This window comes from Ylistrum balloti, unplaced genomic scaffold (genome assembly GCF_031769215.1).
Source record: "Ylistrum balloti isolate Yb309-2 unplaced genomic scaffold, AGI_CSIRO_Ybal_v1 Utg369582, whole genome shotgun sequence".
In the NCBI taxonomy this organism is placed as follows: Eukaryota; Metazoa; Mollusca; class Bivalvia; order Pectinida; family Pectinidae; genus Ylistrum; species Ylistrum balloti.
The window spans coordinates 485,469-505,166 of NW_026781872.1; the positions used below are offsets into that span (position 1 = coordinate 485,469).

The window sequence follows — 19,698 nt, forward strand, 5'->3', positions numbered from 1 at the left end:
ATTCTCATAAGGTGCATAATGGTATTTTATGTGTAAAACAAAAGTACAAAAGTTTGGTGGAAGATGATAACATATTATGATCTTACTGTTTTCTTTCACCTTTAAACAAAACAAGAAATATGTATCTCTACTTCAATAAATATAATACAAATGTGCCTTGGTGGATTTATAAGCATTCTTATAAGCTTATATCAAATATGCTTGAGTGTCTTGCATTCAAAGATTAAATTATTCAAAAACTGTCAATAGAATTAACCTAAAAGCTAAGAAATCTAAGTATCTGGTGCAAAATATCTGGCATAGTATGAAGAAAAACTATAAAAATGATAGTGCAAGTTCTGATGTCATATTGTCTGCTACAAATTTACTCAAACGCACTTTATGTTGCAAAAGAAAAAATCATAGAAATGTTGTTTATAACTGACTATACAATTTTTGCCTGATTTGAAACATATTTGCAGACTGGTATGAATATGGAACCTTTATTTACAAACTATATACAATGTTTTTGTATTAACAAGTAGCAGAAAATACAAAACAATAACACCGTCCATATCAGAACTCTTTTAAATTGTATAAATAGCACAACTTTCTTCCATTTTGTTATTCTCTTTTTTTTTTTTTTTGTAGATTTTTTTGGGTGTGATGGGGTGGGGGGGGGGGGGGGGAGGGTAAGATATTTCTGTAAGAAATTACATCATGATATTTTGTGTAACAGAATTTACATTAAAGCATATTATTTTCTGATCCATTTATTCTCTTATACTGCTGCAAATAAGTTGTGACAACATTATATGTTCACAATCTGACTGGAGTAATTCCAGTGATAAAACTTTTAAATAATGATGTTTATCAATTTATAAATCCATGAAAGGCACATCTTGGTTCCTTTCAGCAGCATAACAATACAAATCATTTCATGTGTCCAGATAGGACATTGAAACATTTATCACCTAATATGGTGTTGAAGATATATATGGTACACACACCGGCCATTTAATGCTGAAACTGATTCAATAGTATGATTTGTTATCACAATCTGGTACACATGATCTTCTGTAAATGTTCATAAACTGTTCTTAATTCAAGAAGCATTGTAGGATTTGCAATAAATCCTGTAATCAAACAGAATAATGTTCCTACGAGAGTTCATTTAGAATTTTTTGAATTGACCAATCACAGGAGTTGATACATCTTTAGCCCATTGATACTTGTAACATGTTTGGTGGTTTATTCCGTATTGACATAGTAGGAGTGCCCGGAGATTTCCTGAAGCTTGGTTGTGGCTGTGACATCGCAGTTTCGTAAGTTTTCTAAAATATAAAATTATGAAAATAAGAAACATACGAATGAAATATTAGCTTTTCACTTGATTATTCAAGTCTTTTTCATACAGTTACAGAGTTACATAAAAACTTTTTCCTCCCTATATCCAACATGACAAAGAAAAAAAGTAAACCTATGATTTTTTTATTTGTTTATTAACATGTACTGCAGTTCAGTAAGTGTTTCAAAAGATTATCATATTATACAAAACCTATTTCTTTTTTCAGAAAATGCCATTACCAATCAGTAGTTTCCTTCCTTGCTAGGAAACTATCAAACACTTTGTCATGATTTTGGGCAATGTCAACAACACTGGTAGTTTGAACTCTGATTTATTTTCACAAGCATTCTGCATGATTTTGTATAATTAGAACAGGTCCAACAGTATCTATTTAATTATATCTGGACTGAAACCAAATGTTTATCATATAGAAAATGTTTCATGAGGAAAATGCTACATAACCCTAAATTCACCAATATCTATATTATTAGCATGATGATTATGGGTGATGTCAATCTACGAGTCAATTATCTATAAACATTTTTGAATTTCCAAAATATAATGGATGTTTCAATCTCAAGATAAATGTAATTCTGGACTGATGAAAAATAATCTGAAAAAGGTTATACATTTAAATATTGACAAAAGCCAAGTTCATGATCCAATTTTTTCAATCAGTAAAATATACTTACTCTTCGCTGAGTCCTCATCTGAGCATTATAGAAGGCTGCAGAGTCTGGGTTATTCATCAGCAGTTCCATCTGGAGGCGGTCAAACTTCTCATGTTCATCTTCAGGCTGTATAAGTGGAGATCACTCTTAATAAATGTTTCTTACTTGACAGACCAGCATTAATAATGTGATAAGTTAGCTATGGTAGTGTACCTTACTCCGGTAATCTGCTGATTTCTTTATCATTCCAACATCTGTTGTGTCCCTTATCAACATTCTTCAAGTACTACATCAGACAGACTGTTTACTTCATTGTATGACATGTCTCCAATTTAACATTTAAAACACAACAAAATGGTCCATGTACAATAAAATGTTATCATGGTTAACATAGGCTTTTTATTACTATATTACAGTGCATTTTTGTGATCATTGAAATTAAAACCAAGTTCAAAATGTTGCTCACGATGAATGTTTGTGACAGGTTCTAATTGTAAAAAGAAACTCTTGCCTTCTAGCATTTCGGTAGACAAAGTTATCTTTTGCTCAAATAGTGGATCAGAAAGCAAAGGATGGTAGGTTTAATGACTGGTACAGACACTATAGCCATTTTACAATTAGTGTTGTAGACCAATCTAAGTGTAAGCTAGAGAAGACTGAGAGGCATCAATGGAGTAGGATACTCTGTGATGATGTGGTCTTCAGGGGCAAACACATCAGAATTGAATACAGTGGCAGGTTTTAAGGGTATAAAGATATGGTCGCCTTCTTGTTTCTTACAATTCAGGGATTTCTCAAAGGTCACTGAAGACTTAAGCCAGAGGTTGTGTGTTTGATCCCCAGACACGCTACTCTTTTCTTGTAAAATATTTGTTGAAATTCAGGCTTTCACCAGACATACTTGTATTGTATGACAGATAAGACTTACGATTGTATTTGGATTAAATGGTAGCTGTACTCCGGGTCGGACCCCATGACCTTGGGCTATGCTTGTCTGTGCCTCATCAGATGGTCCAACAAAACTCTCAGAATACCAATTGTCAAATTCTGCAAAGCAAGCAAATCTTGTCAGTTCTTTAACTACATGGATTTAGGTCTTTGGTTTTTAGAATACCATACTTAGGGGGAAAAAAGAAAACTTAATGAAGAAGTGTTGTTGGCACTGTTCCACCAGGAATAACCAAATATGCCACACACTTACCATGTACCAAGATGTGTCCACACTGTTCCACCAGGAATAACCAAACATGTCACACACCTACCATGTAACAAGCGTTGTTGGCACCGTTCCACCAGGAACAACCAAACATGTCGGACACTTACCATGTACCATGTGTTGTTGGCACTATTCCACCAGGAATAACCAAACATGTCACACACCTACCATGTACCAAGCGTTGTTGTCACTGTTCCAACAGGAATAACCAAACATGTTGGACACTTACCATGTACCAAGCGTTGTTGTCACTGTTCCAACAGGAATAACCAAACATGCCACACACTTACCATGTACCAAGCGTTGTTGTCACTGTTCCAACAGGAATAACCAAACATGCCACACACTTACCATGTACCAAGTGTTGTTGGCACTGTTCCACCAGGAATAACCAAACATGTTGGACACTTACCAAGTACCAAGCGTTGTTGTCACTGTTCCAACAGGAATAACCAAACAGGTCACACACTTACCATGTACCAAGCGTTGTTGTCACTGTTCCACCAGGAATAACCAAACATGCCACACACTTACCATGTACCAAGCGTTGTTGTCACTGTTCCACCAGGAATAACTAAACATGTCGGACACTTACCATGTACCATGTGTTGTTGTCACTATTCCACCAGGAATAACCAAACATGTCGGACACTTACCATGTACCAAGCGTTGTTGGCACCGTTCCACCAGGAATAACTAAACATGTCGGACACTTACCATGTACCAAGCGTTGTTGTCACTGTTCCACCAGGAATAACCAAACATGTCACACACCTACCATGTACCAAGCGTTGTTGTCACTGTTCCACCAGGAATAACTAAACATGTCGGACACTTACCATGTACCAAGCGTTGTTGTCACTGTTCCACCAGGAATAACCAAACATGTTGGACACTTACCAAGTACCAAGCGTTGTTGTCACTGTTCCAACAGGAATAACCAAACATGTTGGACACTTACCATGTACCAAGCTTTGTTGTCACTGTTCCACCAGGAATAACCAAACATGTTGGACACTTACCAAGTACCAAGTGTTGTTGTCACTGTTCCAACAGGAATAATCAAACAGGTCACACACTTACCAAGTACCAAGCCTTGTTGTCACTGTTCCACCAGGAATAACCAAACATGTTGGACACTTACCAAGTACCAAGCGTTGTTGTCACTGTTCCAACAGGAATAACCAAACAGGTCACACACTTACCATGTACCATGTGTTGTTGGCACTGTTCCACCAGGAATAACCAAACATGTCACACACCTACCAAGTACCAAGCCTTGTTGTCACTGTTCCACCAGGAATAACCAAACATGTTGGACACTTACCAAGTACCAAGTGTTGTTGTCACTGTTCCAACAGGAATAACCAAACATGTCACACACCTACCATGTACCAAGCGTTGTTGTCACTGTTCCACCAGGAATAACTAATCATGTCGGACACTTACCATGTACCAAGCGTTGCTGTCACTGTTCCAACACAAATAACCAAATATGCCACACACTTACCATATACCAAGATTTGTCCGCACTGTTCCACCAGGAATAACCAAACATGTTGGACACTTACCATGTACCAAGCGTTGTCGGCACTGTTCCACCAGCTTCTGGCAATACTGTACTTCTGCCTTCAAATTTTTCAGTTCCTCAAAATCATTTTTGTATTGCAGTTTACAATCTTTGAGACGCTTGATCTCAAAGAACTCTTCTTCGCTGATAATGACATCGCCCTCCTCGTTATATTGTGGTCCTAAACATGGAAAAAACTTACGGGTTAACAATGACAGGGTCCAGACAGATTTCACAGTTTGTTGTATTATAGTTCTAAACACTGACCTATTGATGTGCTAATGTGATATCATGTAATATCAAGGTAAAGACGTATATTGCATTATTAGAAATAGCACTTAATTTCTGACAAAGGATGATGTCGTTCTCTAATGGTGTAATACCTTAAATATATCCCATGAAACATTATATAAATAAACTGGAAAAGTAATTTTGTTCCCTCGAATTTATCTCATACAGGGGTGATTTTTAGCCCTCACTCCCCCCCCCCCCACCTCTTGTTTTGGCTAAAGTCCAAATCTATTAAATACATAAATCTTTAATTTACCATCCCAATACTGTCCATTTATAAGAAAGCATAAGTTTAATGACTTATTTTAGTTTTTATCTTAATTAAGTTTTTATCTTAATTAAGTTTTTATCTTAATTAAGTTTTTATCTTAATTCATCAAACAAAAAAACAATTCAATCAAATCAATACTTAGGGCAATTTTCATTTCACACCAACTTTTCAGAGATTTTATTGAAAATTAAATGTATTGAATAGAAAGGCTACAATGAAATAGAAATAGGTAAAGGGAGTTAACTCTGATTACCATTATCTTCTCTTTCCATGCGATACTTTTCCAATCGTTCTCGTGTCTTGTCAATCTCCACCTTGTTGGCATTCACCTGTCTCGCTAACTCTGCATAGGACTGCTTCTTGGAGTTCAAAATTTCTGAAAAATTAAATGTGGGAAATCTTTCAAATGCAATCCTAAGATATTAAGACTAAATCATTTTACATCAAAAACCCTGGCTTGAATTTTAAAAATTTGTTGGAAAACTCTTGTAGTAGACAAAAATTCATCACATCAAATATAAAAATCTTGAACATCAACAAGTAAAGCTTGGACAATATATCTTTATTATAAGCAGATGTTACATGGACTTTGTTTCCTCCACTGGGAATCAATATTAACAGTCCGGACAAGTCTGTGAAAATGGCTTGTGATTGGTATCAACCAGGACTAGAGAGTCAGTGAAATCCAGCTGTATTGAAACTTCACAACACTTTTGCTGGCTATTCCATCTTTTGGTTTTCTCCATTACTAGACACCTAATTAATACAGTCCAATGTTGAAAATTTAAATAAAAATACAAAGATATCTCCAGAATATAATCATAGCTGATATATTTGGAAGAAACTCTTTCTGCAAATATGCCATGAAACCCAGCAGCAGTAATCAAGGTATTTCCCAGTAGGTCACTTGCCATTATATTATAAAGTACTTTTAGAAAACAAATTATTGCATACATGCCAGGGAATGTAGATCTGAAAGTCCCTTACGTTTATTTTCTGTTAGTACCCTGTTGATCTCACTGCCACGGTCAGCTTTGAACTCCTCAAATGCTTCGGTCCTGGGGGGTGGGGTACTCGTGAGGATCTTGTCGGCCCGAGACACACCTGAGATGCTGGTAGGGGTTGGGACTTCTCCATCCCGGTCATCCCTCTTCTCACGCTCTGAGGGATGTGGAGACTTAATGTCCCTCTCTCCCTTGGCACTCTGTGAGGGACTACTAATACTCTTTCCTCCCACCGGACTGTAAAAATAATCAACTTTATAGATACATAAAGATTATGAATTTTATATCCTACCACAAAATGCCATGCTGACAAAATCTCTGACCATTTATGAAGTAAAAGCAGTCTTAAATGGAATGGGTGAAACAGAAATGAACAATGGAATGGGTGAAACAGAAATGAACAATGGAATGGGTGAAACAGAAATGAACAATGGAATGGGTGAAACAGAAATGAACAATGGAATGGGTGAAACAGAAATGAACAATGGAATGGGTGAAACAGAAATGAACAATGGAATGGGTGAAACAGAAATGAACAATGGAATGGGTGAAACAGAAAATAATGATGGAATGGGTGAAAAAGAAATTATCAATTTAATGTCTGTTTACTGCAAACAGATACATAATAATGTACAACTTTACATCTAGATGACTAGCATGTTTCTTCACATCTTAAATCTTGATATTAAATTAAGGCTTGTAAGCAATCAATTCATATTTACACAAAAAATGAGAGTATTGGTAGTACTGTTTTCTATCCTCTATTTTAAAGTCCAGATGAACATCATAGAGACGTCTTGATGGCAATCTATAAAACAGTACAAGTAAGCCAGGTATCAGCAGTACGTTTTCTCCACTCTGAGAACTGATACCACCAGAAGTGTTTCTTGTAGGATTTTTAGAAGATGGCAGTTCTAGGTCTGATGACCCATCCTTTACCTGCCACAGTTACCACCACTAGATTTCCTACACTTGGGTTTTCTATTTTATCAAAAGGTAGGCAGGCATGAAATCTTCCACAAGTATTGAGACATAACTCCATCTCTAAATCTGTGTTGGTTTCGGACATTGTGTCATGGTCTGATGTAACTCCATCTGGATTGTCACTGAGTATTGGAGATGACGAAAATTCCAATTAAGCAGCTTTTTAAAATGAGTTTGATTTATTTGCAAGTGTACATTTGATTAACTATTTTGAAACTGTATTAATTTCTATCTATTTTAGAGGGTGCTATACCTTTTTAATTTTTTTCTTCCAATGTATCTAAGTTTTATTTACAGTGTGTTAGGTTTACATGTTTGTCTTGTATTCTTGTGTAAGTGTAATCATTAAGTGTAATATGGATAAAAGCAAACATTTGGTCAGGAGAGCTTCTAGAGTGTAAATAAGAATAGTAAGAGAGCAAACAGGACAGAAACAGATACCTTTTTGTGTCACGTCCAGTGCGACTCTTCCTGTCCTTTTCCCTTTCTTTCTTTTTGAGTTGAACCACAGATGAGGGATCAGCTTTAGCCACTTTTGGAGCCATTCCGACACCGAATCCCTGACCGTCTGGCTCACCCACCAATGTGCCATCATCCGTTATAGCAACACCCGCCTTCACAGGTAAAATAAAGGGATCACTTAGCAACACAATGCATGTGATACAAGTTTTCATCATCAGATTTAAAATGACTGGATCCAATTATAATGTATTAAACCTAGGGATGAAGTCCAATATATAAACTCCACCCTACTCTATCAAAGAAACAAGCACCACCCTATCTCCATGCCAACTCTCTAACTGCCATAAATCCTCCCAATATAGATCCTATACAATCACCCTTCTCCCTCCTGACAGTGCTGTCTATATATGACAGTGTGACTTACCTGTTGAGCTGTGACAGTGTGACCTACCTGTTGAGCTGCCGCTATAGCAGCAGGGTCAGTCCTGTCTATAAGGGTGAATTTCTGTCTTAATCTCTCCTCTACATCTCTCTCCATTTGTCTAAAAAACACAGCAGATGTATAATAGTATACCAAGGACAACATCAGTCTTGTAATATCTGAATGGATCTCCTGATAAAAAATGCATGTGACCAATACATAATTCTATCCTCAACAAACTGACATATGTTTTTAACAAAACCTAACTTTATCACAAAAAGTTACCCGCAAAAAAGTACCCATAAAAAGTTATACATTTTCAATACCCACAAAAAAGAAGACCTTTTCAATACCCACAAAAAATATGTTTTCATCAGAAACCGTTATACCTTTTCAATACCCACAAAAAGTTATACCTTTTCAATACCCGCAAAAAAGTTATACCTTTTCAATACCCACAAAAAATTATACCTTTTCAATACCCACAAAAAAGTTATACCTTTTCAATACCCATAAAAAGTTATACATTTTCAATACCCACAAAAAAGAAGACCTTTTCAATACCCACAAAAAAGTTATACCTTTCAATACCCATAAAAAATTATACCCATAAAAAATTATACCTTTTCAATACCCACAAAAAAGTTATACCTTTTCAATACCCATAAAAAATTATACCTTTTCAATACCCATAAAAAGTTATACCTTTTCAATACCCACAAAAAAGTTATACCTTTTCAATACCCACAAAAAAGTTATACCTTTTCAATACTCACAAAAAAGAAGACCTTTTTTTATCTTTTTCTTTCATTTAAATAGTCAAGATCACCTCTGATTGTGTAACTTTTTATACCTTTTATTTTTAAGTATTAGATTGGAACCCTGGTCAGAAATGGTTCTAGCATTTAAAGTTACAAAACATTTGTACCTAAATATTTGTACCTTTTTGTATATTTTTTTATATGGGCCAATGTAATTTATGAAAGCTTGTGTTCCAGTGTTTTATACGTTACCGAGACAAAACAACATTAACTTACAGATAGATATCTCGGAATCCTTCAAAAGTTCCCTGTATTTGTCTGATGTTTACGATCTGTAACATAAGGAAATATAGGGATTGATTTAAAGTCCATCTAACAACAGAAAAAGGTAAAACAAATATAGACGTACCCATACATCAGCAGTAAACCATATGGGATATAGATATTGGTAGATGTGACACTTGAAAATCAAAAAGTATCTGTATAAAGTTAAACTGTTTAAAAGTAACATATTACTCACGTCAATTTCTTCCAGTGAACCTTCCAAGTAACGCCTGACTTGCTGCCGTATCTCATATCTCTGTTGCTCTGACAGAGGCTCATATGTGATCTGAGTCCGGTTTGTCTGTTACAGTTATAAACAAGTGGTAGTTATCTCCCCTTGATAAGCAATGGTATATAATGTTAAAGTCAGGTTCAATCAATGTACAGTGTTTTAAGCCAGGTAATAAGCATACCTACAACAAATGCTCTGTAGAAATGTCATCATGTGATAAATCACGAACCGATGTAATAACTCGTCCCAAATTTCTGAGGGGATAACATTTTTACTGTTTCTTTGGGTACTGAAATGATCCATGAAATAATAAGATGTGTTTCGATATTAGTCATGGTTCAGTAAGATTAGAGGTACAGGCTGCTGACAGAGTAATACTGTCACTAGTCGACCCAGTCTTGTTACTAAAGGATATTTTGACAATTTCATTCATATGGAACTGATTAAATGGTATGTGATACAGATTGTTTGTTATCTGGTACAGAACACCTTCATACATATATTAAATTGATTATCATACTAATGTTTGGCTGTTAAATCAGAAATCACATATTTGAACAATTTTATTTTGGGTCATGAGAAATACTCTCAAAATAAGATATCAACTTGTACCAACATTAAGAAATTTCAATTAATTAGAATTTAATTATTTTCCTCAAAGTGAAAATTGAAATTTAATTATTTCTCTTTACGTGAAAATTAAGAAAATTTAAACCCCTGGAAATAATCAGCTCTGCAGTGTTTTCCTCAAGCACCCGAAGAAGAAATTTCTTTTTCTTGCCTTGTGGATAAATTAATAAGATTTGCCATCTACAGAACAAGTACTATGATGAAGTCATCTAACAGATTAAAGTGAGACATTTGATCATTGGTTACAGATATAGCAATATCTTCTCTATACTTTTTAAATCTCATTTCATTTCAAAACTGAAAGAAAAAAATGACAACTTTTATATGTAAGATGAGGATGAGTAATTATATATTTTACTTTTGAGCTGCCAAGCTTGTCTCGAAGGGAAGTTACATATCAAAGCCATCATACAGTCACAATAATTTATATATAACTTTATAATCTAAAAGTCTTCCATCTTAGACTCAAATTTCCAACCTCACCCTGAATATGGTGAATGTTTCATATCCGAGGCCCCAACTCACATACTTGCCAATTCTCCCTAAAACAGGAGGGAGATTACTGTTTTTGACTGCCAATTTAGATCTATCAGTAAATAATATAAACATTAATTGTTCAAAATTTCAGAGCCCAAGTAACAGATCTAACAAAATAAACAGATTAGTATATAATGTTTTAAGGTACAAGTTTGTATCCTATGAAGATTCTAAAAGTATGTACGGAGGACATGACAGAATTCTGTTGGTCTGTACTCACCAGGGTGTCATGCATCGCTAATTCATTCTTCAGATGTAGTATCTCTCTCTGTAGTTTCTTAACCAATACCTAAAATACAAAGAAATGTCACAATTTTATACAGAAATTTTCTCTGTTTTAATCATGATTAACAGAATCTTTTTTTCAAACAAAGTCTGATCATTTATTGAATCACCTAAACAAAATAATACATTGTCTTCTGCCCGCTAGAATCAGAATTTTGTTTTAAATTTCAGGACATGTGATTAAATTCTTGTATCTGAATGTAACCAAATTGTAATTAGTTTCTTTCGTATACCTGTATATATAAAGTTATGGTATAATAGTCCTTTAGACTTTTACCGGCTATCCATAATACAAAGAATGTTGGTAAGAAATATTTATATGTTGTTAATTATTCTATTGCTGATGATGTGAATGCATAAAGGTAAAATATGTTGGAAACATTAACAAGCAGCACTGACCTTCATATCCAATACCATATATGCAGTGGATTTTTGCACATTACGGAAACAGAACACAGACTGAGACATAATAACAAAACAGTATGATCACTTACACTTAAAAAGAATTAATCAACGCTAAAAAATTTATCATATTCTGGAAAATAAACTAATCCACTTGGTATAATATCAACAACTTTGTATTACTTACCGCTGGGTCATAGACCTCATTAACGGACGGCTCACTCGCAACACACATCATCCTGGTGGCAAACCGCAATGTTGATACCTGTAACACACATTACATCACTCAAACTGTGTCAACCATGCTTTAGGCCCAGGCTTCGCAGGGCTTTAAGTCTGCATATATCATGGGTGGGCTTATTACTGGACATGGGCTTACTGTTGAGTAAATATGGTATTACAGTACAACATGCTTAGCCCTCAAAACACTGTAAACTACAAAAACGTTAATTATTTATGATTGTTATCAATACTGAATAACTGATGAAGTTTGTGAATATCATACCACTGTATCAACACTCAATTTCATAACCATTAAACATGCACAAAAAAGTAAAGAATTCAAAAAGTCAAAATGGTTTTTTTTGTTTAGTTTCCCTCTATCTTAGAGCTGTTACCTTTCTTATCCTGTTGAAATATCAGTGATTTAGAGAAATATTTCCCAACAAATGCAAATCCGGAAATATCTGATGAAAAATCATTATCACAGAATATCTAAGGCCACTAACATCCAACTTCAGTATTTACCTTGAAGAACTGATGAATTTTTAATCTATTTGTTTTGGGCACTGTAGCCATGGCAACATGGGTTGGATTATTGTAGTTCATTAACAAAAACACCTGAGTTAACAAAGCCAGTAACACACAAGATAATACCTAAATGAATTCCCACCCCCCCCCCCCCATAAATGAATAGTATAGTCTACATCAAGGAGACAGAGCATTCCATTACCATCCACTAGGTTTAGGTTGATGTAATATACATGTATCATGTTTAACCAACTGTTGGACAGTGCTGATCAAATATTAAAGGGGCTCTGCCCATAAAATTGTTAAGTATCAAGACTATTCAAACCAATGCTGTATCCCAAGGGATGTATATCGTGAGAATCATCACAGTTATTTATAGCCATAGTGTGAAATAGTGCCATGCTTTGGAATGTAACATTTCGTTAGCCTAAAATGTTGAATATCAAAATTTTCAAATTATTTTCTTCATAAACAATACAATTTGTATTTCTTATTGGCATGAGATAGTATTTACTAACATCAATAATAATCTTTTTTTATTTTCAATTAATAAAAGAAGTCACTAAGTATTATGTCTAAATATATTTCCATTTTTTTTTCATTCAAATCATAATGTTATCACTTAGCGAACTTGAGCTAAAACCAGTCAACAAAAAAAAACAACAACAAAAAAAGAAAAATCCCAGAAGGATCTTGGCGCCCACCATTGTTTGATTTTTATTTGCCCTTTGAAAGTCGGATATTTTCCTTTTTTTTCTCTTCTCTGTTTTCGCCCTTAATGATAAGACATTTGAACACTCCTTTGCAGAAATAGAAATGATCATCTTTACCTGCCAAATCCAAAATGGCTGTCTGGAAGTCATTTTTTCCTTGGATCAGTGCCAAAATCAAACAAGCAAAAGCAGAGACCAAAGGGAACATACATATGAAATTTGGGAGATATCCATTCAGTACTCCTTAAGAAATAGTAATAAAAATCTTAACTAGGCAAAATCCATTTGTTTTTCATATCAGTCCCAAACTCAAACAGGCACATCTAGGGACCTAAAAGAATATATACATGAAATTTGAGAAAGATCTATAGAGTTGTTCTCAAGAAATAGTGACAACAAACTTTTGATGTCAAAATCTAAGATGGCCACCTTTTCGCCATTTTATTTTTTCTGATCAGTACCAAAATCAAACAGGCATAACAAGGGATCAAGGAAAGCATACACATGAAATTTGAGAAAGATCTATGCTGGAGTTCTCAAAGAAATAGTGATAACAATCTTTCAAAGTCATAATTTAACATTTCTCTCTGTTGGCCACTTTGTATTTCTGATCAGTCCCAAAATTAGATGGGCACAACTAGGGCTCAAATGGAACCTATTATAAAATTTGAAAATATTCTATACAGTAGTTCTCAAGAAATCGTGCTAACAAATTTACAAAGTCAAAATCCAAGATGGCCGCCTGTCAGCCAGTTTGGTCTTTTCGACGAGACCCAAAATCAAATTGGCACAACTAGGGGCCAAGAGGAACCTACACATGCAATTTGAGAAAAATCCATCTAGCATTTCTCAAGACATATATAACGATAAAAAAAATTGTTTACGGATGACGGAGCACAGACATTGAGCAATTTGAATAGCTCCCCATATGATGATGGTGGGTTAAAAAACAATTAACAAATCCTAACTGAAATTCAATAGATATGTATTCAAAATAATCTTCTCTACATTGACTACATCTTTGAAATAATTTTTTGTTGTAAAGATGTAAGATTTTATCATCTGTGCTGAACTGAAATTCAATAGATATGTATTCAAAATAATCTTCTCTACATTGACTACATCTTTGAAATAATTTTTTGTTGTAAAGATGTAAGATTTTATCATCTGTGCTGACTGTGACAGATCAATGTTAACCAACACAGCTGAAGCCATACAACATCAATATTTAACATTGTATTGATTTTCCCCCTGATGGCTATCACACATCACAAGTATCAGTGATTATCATTATGTGCTGTTATTCAGCTAGAGCCATTCAAGTGTCATTAGTTCTGATATTTAACTGTAACATCTTAAAACAAAATCCAGTTTTTAATCTCAAATATATGTCAAATTAGCTACTGATCTTTTCTAAAACTGATAAAACCCACACTGCCTCAGTGATAAATAATGATATAAACTGCCAGTGACTTATTATGAAAACTACCTGTCATAAACTGATTTCTTCCAAATTGAGAAGCTATACTCTATTACAATGTCTTCACTTTACCGGGTATATACCCTCAAGCTCAGGTGTTAATATATAAACAAAATGAAACAAGGTAAGTCTGATTTAAATTGAATACTTGGTAAAACTAGTGTTTGATAATAAAGGTGAAATGATTCCAACTTACTGTTTCCTCCAGCTGAGGTGATTCTCCCCAAACATTTGCTATCAGCAGAGTGTTACAGCTTCCCCCAATGGAATCCTTGAGGCAGTGTGTGAGTTTTGACTGACGGAATGGGATGTGTTCACGACGACGGTCTGCCAAGGCAACAATCACTTGCTCCAGGAACGTCAAGGACTTGTTGATGTACATGGCTTCTTGTTGTGTCTTACCTTCAGACTGAAATACCAAATAGCCTTATTGACTTACTGGTTATCGTGTTGAAGAAATCTTCAAATTGAATCATTTCTTTAATTAGATTAAACTTCCATGCAAATATACAAATTCATGGTGTTTTGAAAAAAAAAGTTACAGGTCTCTTTTATACTTTTATCTATAAAAAAAGATACTTTCCACTTTTAAAAAATTAATAACACATCTTAAGTGTTGTAGGTAATAACACGCCACGTAATGAAGATTAAGTCTAGGACACATCTAAACAAAGCCTATCAATTCTCTGCCAACATATCTGATCCAATTCAAAGACCAAACTTTTCAAATATCTATTTTAGACAGGTCCAGCAGTCAAAGAATGAGATACATCAATAATAACATAGATAAGAAGTTTAAAACATACATCACTAATATCAGTCATGACCGGGATATTGCATATATCTAAAAGGACCATTAAGTGACAGTTGAGTTATATCAGTATTTTCAAAACCACTGAAGATAAGTCTTTTAAGCCACGTTGAATTTATGATAAGATGATAAAAAAAACACCCAACAAATCATAAATGATTTCAAAATAACATTTGATAAAGTAAAGTTTAGTGTATATCATGAAAGTGTACAGATTAAAGCGTTTACAAAATAGCACACCTGCAAAAGCATATTTTGTAATAGATGGAAATTTATTTATGAAGCAATGAGCATAGTCCTGCCAATGCACTCTATAGCTTTTCCTGGGCTGGAGTCAAGTCAGTGTACAAGTGTGCTTGGATTATCTCCCTTGATGTTCAAAATTATTTATCAAGTAAATACATCTGTCATTACAGTGGTAAATCCAATACCTATGTGTAGTTATCTTCTGTGTCTGTCAACGTAATTAGAATATAACTTTCTATTTATCCATAACTACCTTGGTTTTTCCAAGACGTTCTGAACCTGCAAGATCCACAAAATTTAACTTGGAGACAGTGTATCTTGCATTGGACTGTACTCTGGATCGTGTCTGGAAAAAAAATAATTAAACACATATTTTATATGATGTACATTTTAGATAATTTTTGTATATTATCAATCTGATATGACTTGTAAAAACATACCTTAACCTAACCACAACTAAACATAATTGTGCCAAATACATTTTTTCAAAGTTGAATGAAATAGATAAAACTACAAACAGGTTTTCAATCAGTTATGTAAAGAATTCTTTCAACCCTAAAATCTGACCAACAAAACAAGATTATTAAGCATTTAAAATAATATGGAGTCAATAGTATCTTAAAAGTTTGGAAAAGCAGGAATCCTTATTAAGCATATTATTCATGTCATATCCTGTCTGATTTAGCTTTTTTCAAAATTATTTATTTGGTTTTCAAATTATATTGATTTCAAATTTTCATTTCATATAAACAATAAGGAATATTTCAATAAACAGACATCAAAATTTGTGCAGATATTGTGTCATCATTTGATATGTTAACCTCTGTAACAATGCGTTTACAGATGGGTTGGCTGAGATACAACTTACCTCTATATAGACAGTAAAGATACAGTGAGAACGAGAAGATTGCTTGTTTAGGGAATGTGCTGAAATGGCTCGGTTCGTTTCTCCCTAAGTTAAAAACAAAAAGTTTAAAATGCACATTTGGAATTTGCTATGGATTTTACAACAAAAACAAAAGATGCAAATTTTGTTTAGATATGATAAGTTGAGGTGTTATGCATGTAACCATAGTATAGAGGACTGATAGTCATTTTATACCAAAATACATTTAAACAATTCAGGCACACAGAGCCAAAAATGGATATAAATTTTTCACAAAAACTTGAGATTATTTATTCCCACTGAAATAATGCTAAACTCTGGCAACATTTCAATGGAAAAAAGTTAATAAATGAAATAAAAACTTATGATGCTACCTTTAACAGTACATATTTGTCAATTCTCAATAATATTATCAAGAAAAATAATTACCTCGAATAAGAAGTTCAGAGCTTCTTCTTCATTCTGAGCTATGTGATGTGACAAGCCCTTGACAAAGACACCATCTTGATTTTCCACAACAACCATTTGTTGTTCAGGATTAGCCTGGTTCCAGGACTCAGGGAGAGTGGACAGGAGGTCAAACATATTCTCATTGTAAATTTCTAAATATGATACCCTGGAATAAAGATCAATAAAGTATCTTGAGTTTTTTAAGAAGAGACAGACTGACCATACCATGAAAGACACCAAAACACACATCTTTTATTGACAATCTGTGTTACGTTCAAAATGAGGACTCAAATCAATAGAGTCGCTCCCCTTCACAAAAAAAAGATAATTTCAATATTACCCAACAGAAATGACAAAGTACTATTTACATTAAAATAAAAATGAAATATTTTCATTCAATGAATATAATCTAAAATTTGGAGTAACAAACAGTTTATTTCTCCTGAATCAAGTCTGAGCAAGATTCCCACTAAAAAATGCTTTAAGAGAAAACAAACAGGAAAACATAAAACATTTGAATCTGATAAAAAAAAAAACTTAGTATCCACACATTGTTAGTCTACTAACCTAACAGTGATGGCATATTCTGGTCTCTCCTCGATCTCCCTGAAGAGCTGAGAGATAGCCCGTGGTACAATACCCCGCTGTTTGTAGTTCTCTGTTGCACCAGTGATCGTGAATGTCTTTCCAGCGCCCGTCTGTCCATAGCACATCACCGTTCCTGTCAATGTTGTACTTCGTTATCAATATGTGAAATCACAACTAGTATATAAAAATGTATCTGCTAACTGTGTATCTGATTATGTAACAGACAGATTTAACCCTCAAAGTTTAGCTGTATTTCATAATTCTCCAAACATCAATGTATCAGTTCACATTAAACTAACTTAATGTTGAAAGTAAGAAAAAGAAAATTCACATGAGATAAAATGTTAAGTCTGTCACAGAATTTAAATTTCCTTTAATTAAAACACATGCCTGTATTTATCTGTAATCATCATTTGTTAATCAATCAGTACGATTCTGTCTTTATGTTGCTACTTTTGTAGTCTACATAATTGATGAACTGTTATAAAATTTCATATTAAGGTGATATTAAGGGATTGGAGGATGATACTTACTTCAACACTAAGTAATACTATACAAATTTACCATCAAAAGTTGACAGTAAATAGATGCAAACTAATATCTTTTTTCAGTCAAATATGGTGACTTCAGCCTTTTGCCTTAAAATTTGCCTTAAAAGGTTTACAACTATGGTACAAAACTTTGGTGACAAAAAATGATTTTTTTCCTCATTTGAAAAGTGATTATGAATCCCACAGTGCTTCCACGAAGACTGCCAGAAAATGTATATTATAGATATAACACATGATGGACAGTGAAAGAATTGTAAACAGATATTGTTTTTTTACTGTTGTATATAGAGCTATGAGACACACTCTTTTTTTACTATCAATGTCTTATCGAGACCTATCACATGTTTAACATGAAATCAATAAAAAAAAAAACACTTAGTATATTATGTAATATCACAGTAGTTGATCAGTGGTAATATCTTACCGTTGTAACCATCTAGTGCCGATGTAACAAGTTCAGAAGCCACATTTCCGTAAACATGATCCTGACTGGCATTATGAAATATACCATCCAGTCTAAACGACCAATCCAAAATCTGATTATTGACAACTCCTTTACGACCATCTTTTCTCATATGCACATTGATGCTCTGGAAAAGAGAAATATAATGATTGTAATCAGGGACATAATCATTTACATGATACATGTGTATTTCTTGTAATAACTTTATCATTCTATATAACCTCTATAGTATTACACATTAAAGATGTCCTTTTAATGTATCAGCTATAAATAGATATACCACAAATCTAACAACTCATTGTCATGTGATTCTAGATCTGGAGTAATATACAAATTAAGTTTTCAAATTTCAATATATCAAAGGAAATTAAATTTTTAATCTTCAGATTAATTTATCTGAGATGTATAATATGAAATGTTTCAGGATTGATTCTGTCACAAATGAAATGTATGTACTGTAATGTACATATGTGTCATCATCATGCTTCTAGAGACATTTAAAAGTAAACCACTAATATTAGTAAAGACTACAGAAAGTCACCTAACTGTTCAAACAAGTCAATTTTCCTGTAAAATTTTATCACTAAGATGGGCAATCTATTGTAACCAACAAGTCGTTGTGTCTAATCTTTGTTAAAATGGAACAGATATTCTTATAGCACTACCTGTTTCAAAATTATGCGTGATGTTTAGATGACTAATGTCACCTTCATCAAACAGGTGTGAAGTGTTATTGCATTGAAGTATCGATGTATGGTCAGCTGTAGTGTTATCTAAATTTGAATCAAGTATTCAATAACAAGGGATCTTCTCCAGATTAATGGTATGCCAATCTGTCCTTTTTTATTTCTATGCTTCAAATGATTATAGAGAGGACTTCAACACAAATTCTGTTACACTAATATCTTTAATGTTACATCCAAAGTCAATCAAGTAAGAATATGGAGATAATATTATAGAAAAAACAGGTTAATATGCCACCACATCTACCATATGCCTCACCTCTGTTTTATTTATCATTGTGATTGTACATGATCACTCTTTTAATAAAGCTGATGTACTATTTAGTCATGTAACAATATTGAATAAAACTTTAAGATTTTCCTTTGACAAGAACGATGTATTCTCCCAAAAGGAAGGTGGATATAACACATTTATCTAGATTCCTGTACTTACTTTAGAATCTGGGTTCAGCTCTAAACACTGGTGTGCAAATTCTGCAGTCGGTCGAATCCTTGCCCATACTTGTACTCTGTTACTTTTCCGTTGTCTTCTTTCATTACTCTCACGACTGAAGGCGCTCAGGCCTGTTACCCCCCTGCTGTACATCTTCACACTGACCTTAAAAAAACAAGAATTCTGTTGGATTTGG

At 33.9% G+C, this 19,698-nt stretch overlaps 1 protein-coding gene across 1 annotated transcript; it reads right to left on the bottom strand.

Moving 5' to 3' along the window:
- Nucleotides 1-1,177: 1,177 nt before the first annotated feature.
- On the bottom strand, nucleotides 1,178-19,655 carry LOC132543655 (kinesin-like protein KIF9). Its single transcript, XM_060207174.1, has 19 exons — nucleotides 19,503-19,655; nucleotides 18,288-18,453; nucleotides 17,292-17,445; nucleotides 16,704-16,890; nucleotides 16,257-16,340; nucleotides 15,642-15,734; nucleotides 14,528-14,740; nucleotides 11,576-11,653; nucleotides 10,922-10,990; nucleotides 9,499-9,603; nucleotides 9,255-9,310; nucleotides 8,248-8,338; nucleotides 7,776-7,948; nucleotides 6,334-6,587; nucleotides 5,600-5,722; nucleotides 4,786-4,965; nucleotides 2,927-3,045; nucleotides 2,020-2,124; nucleotides 1,178-1,313 (listed from the first exon to the last, which is right to left on the bottom strand). Exons 1-19 carry the CDS (start codon nucleotides 19,653-19,655, stop codon nucleotides 1,197-1,199), a joined length of 2,520 nt encoding a protein of 839 aa, XP_060063157.1. The 3' UTR covers nucleotides 1,178-1,196.
- Nucleotides 19,656-19,698: the final 43 nt, after the last annotated feature.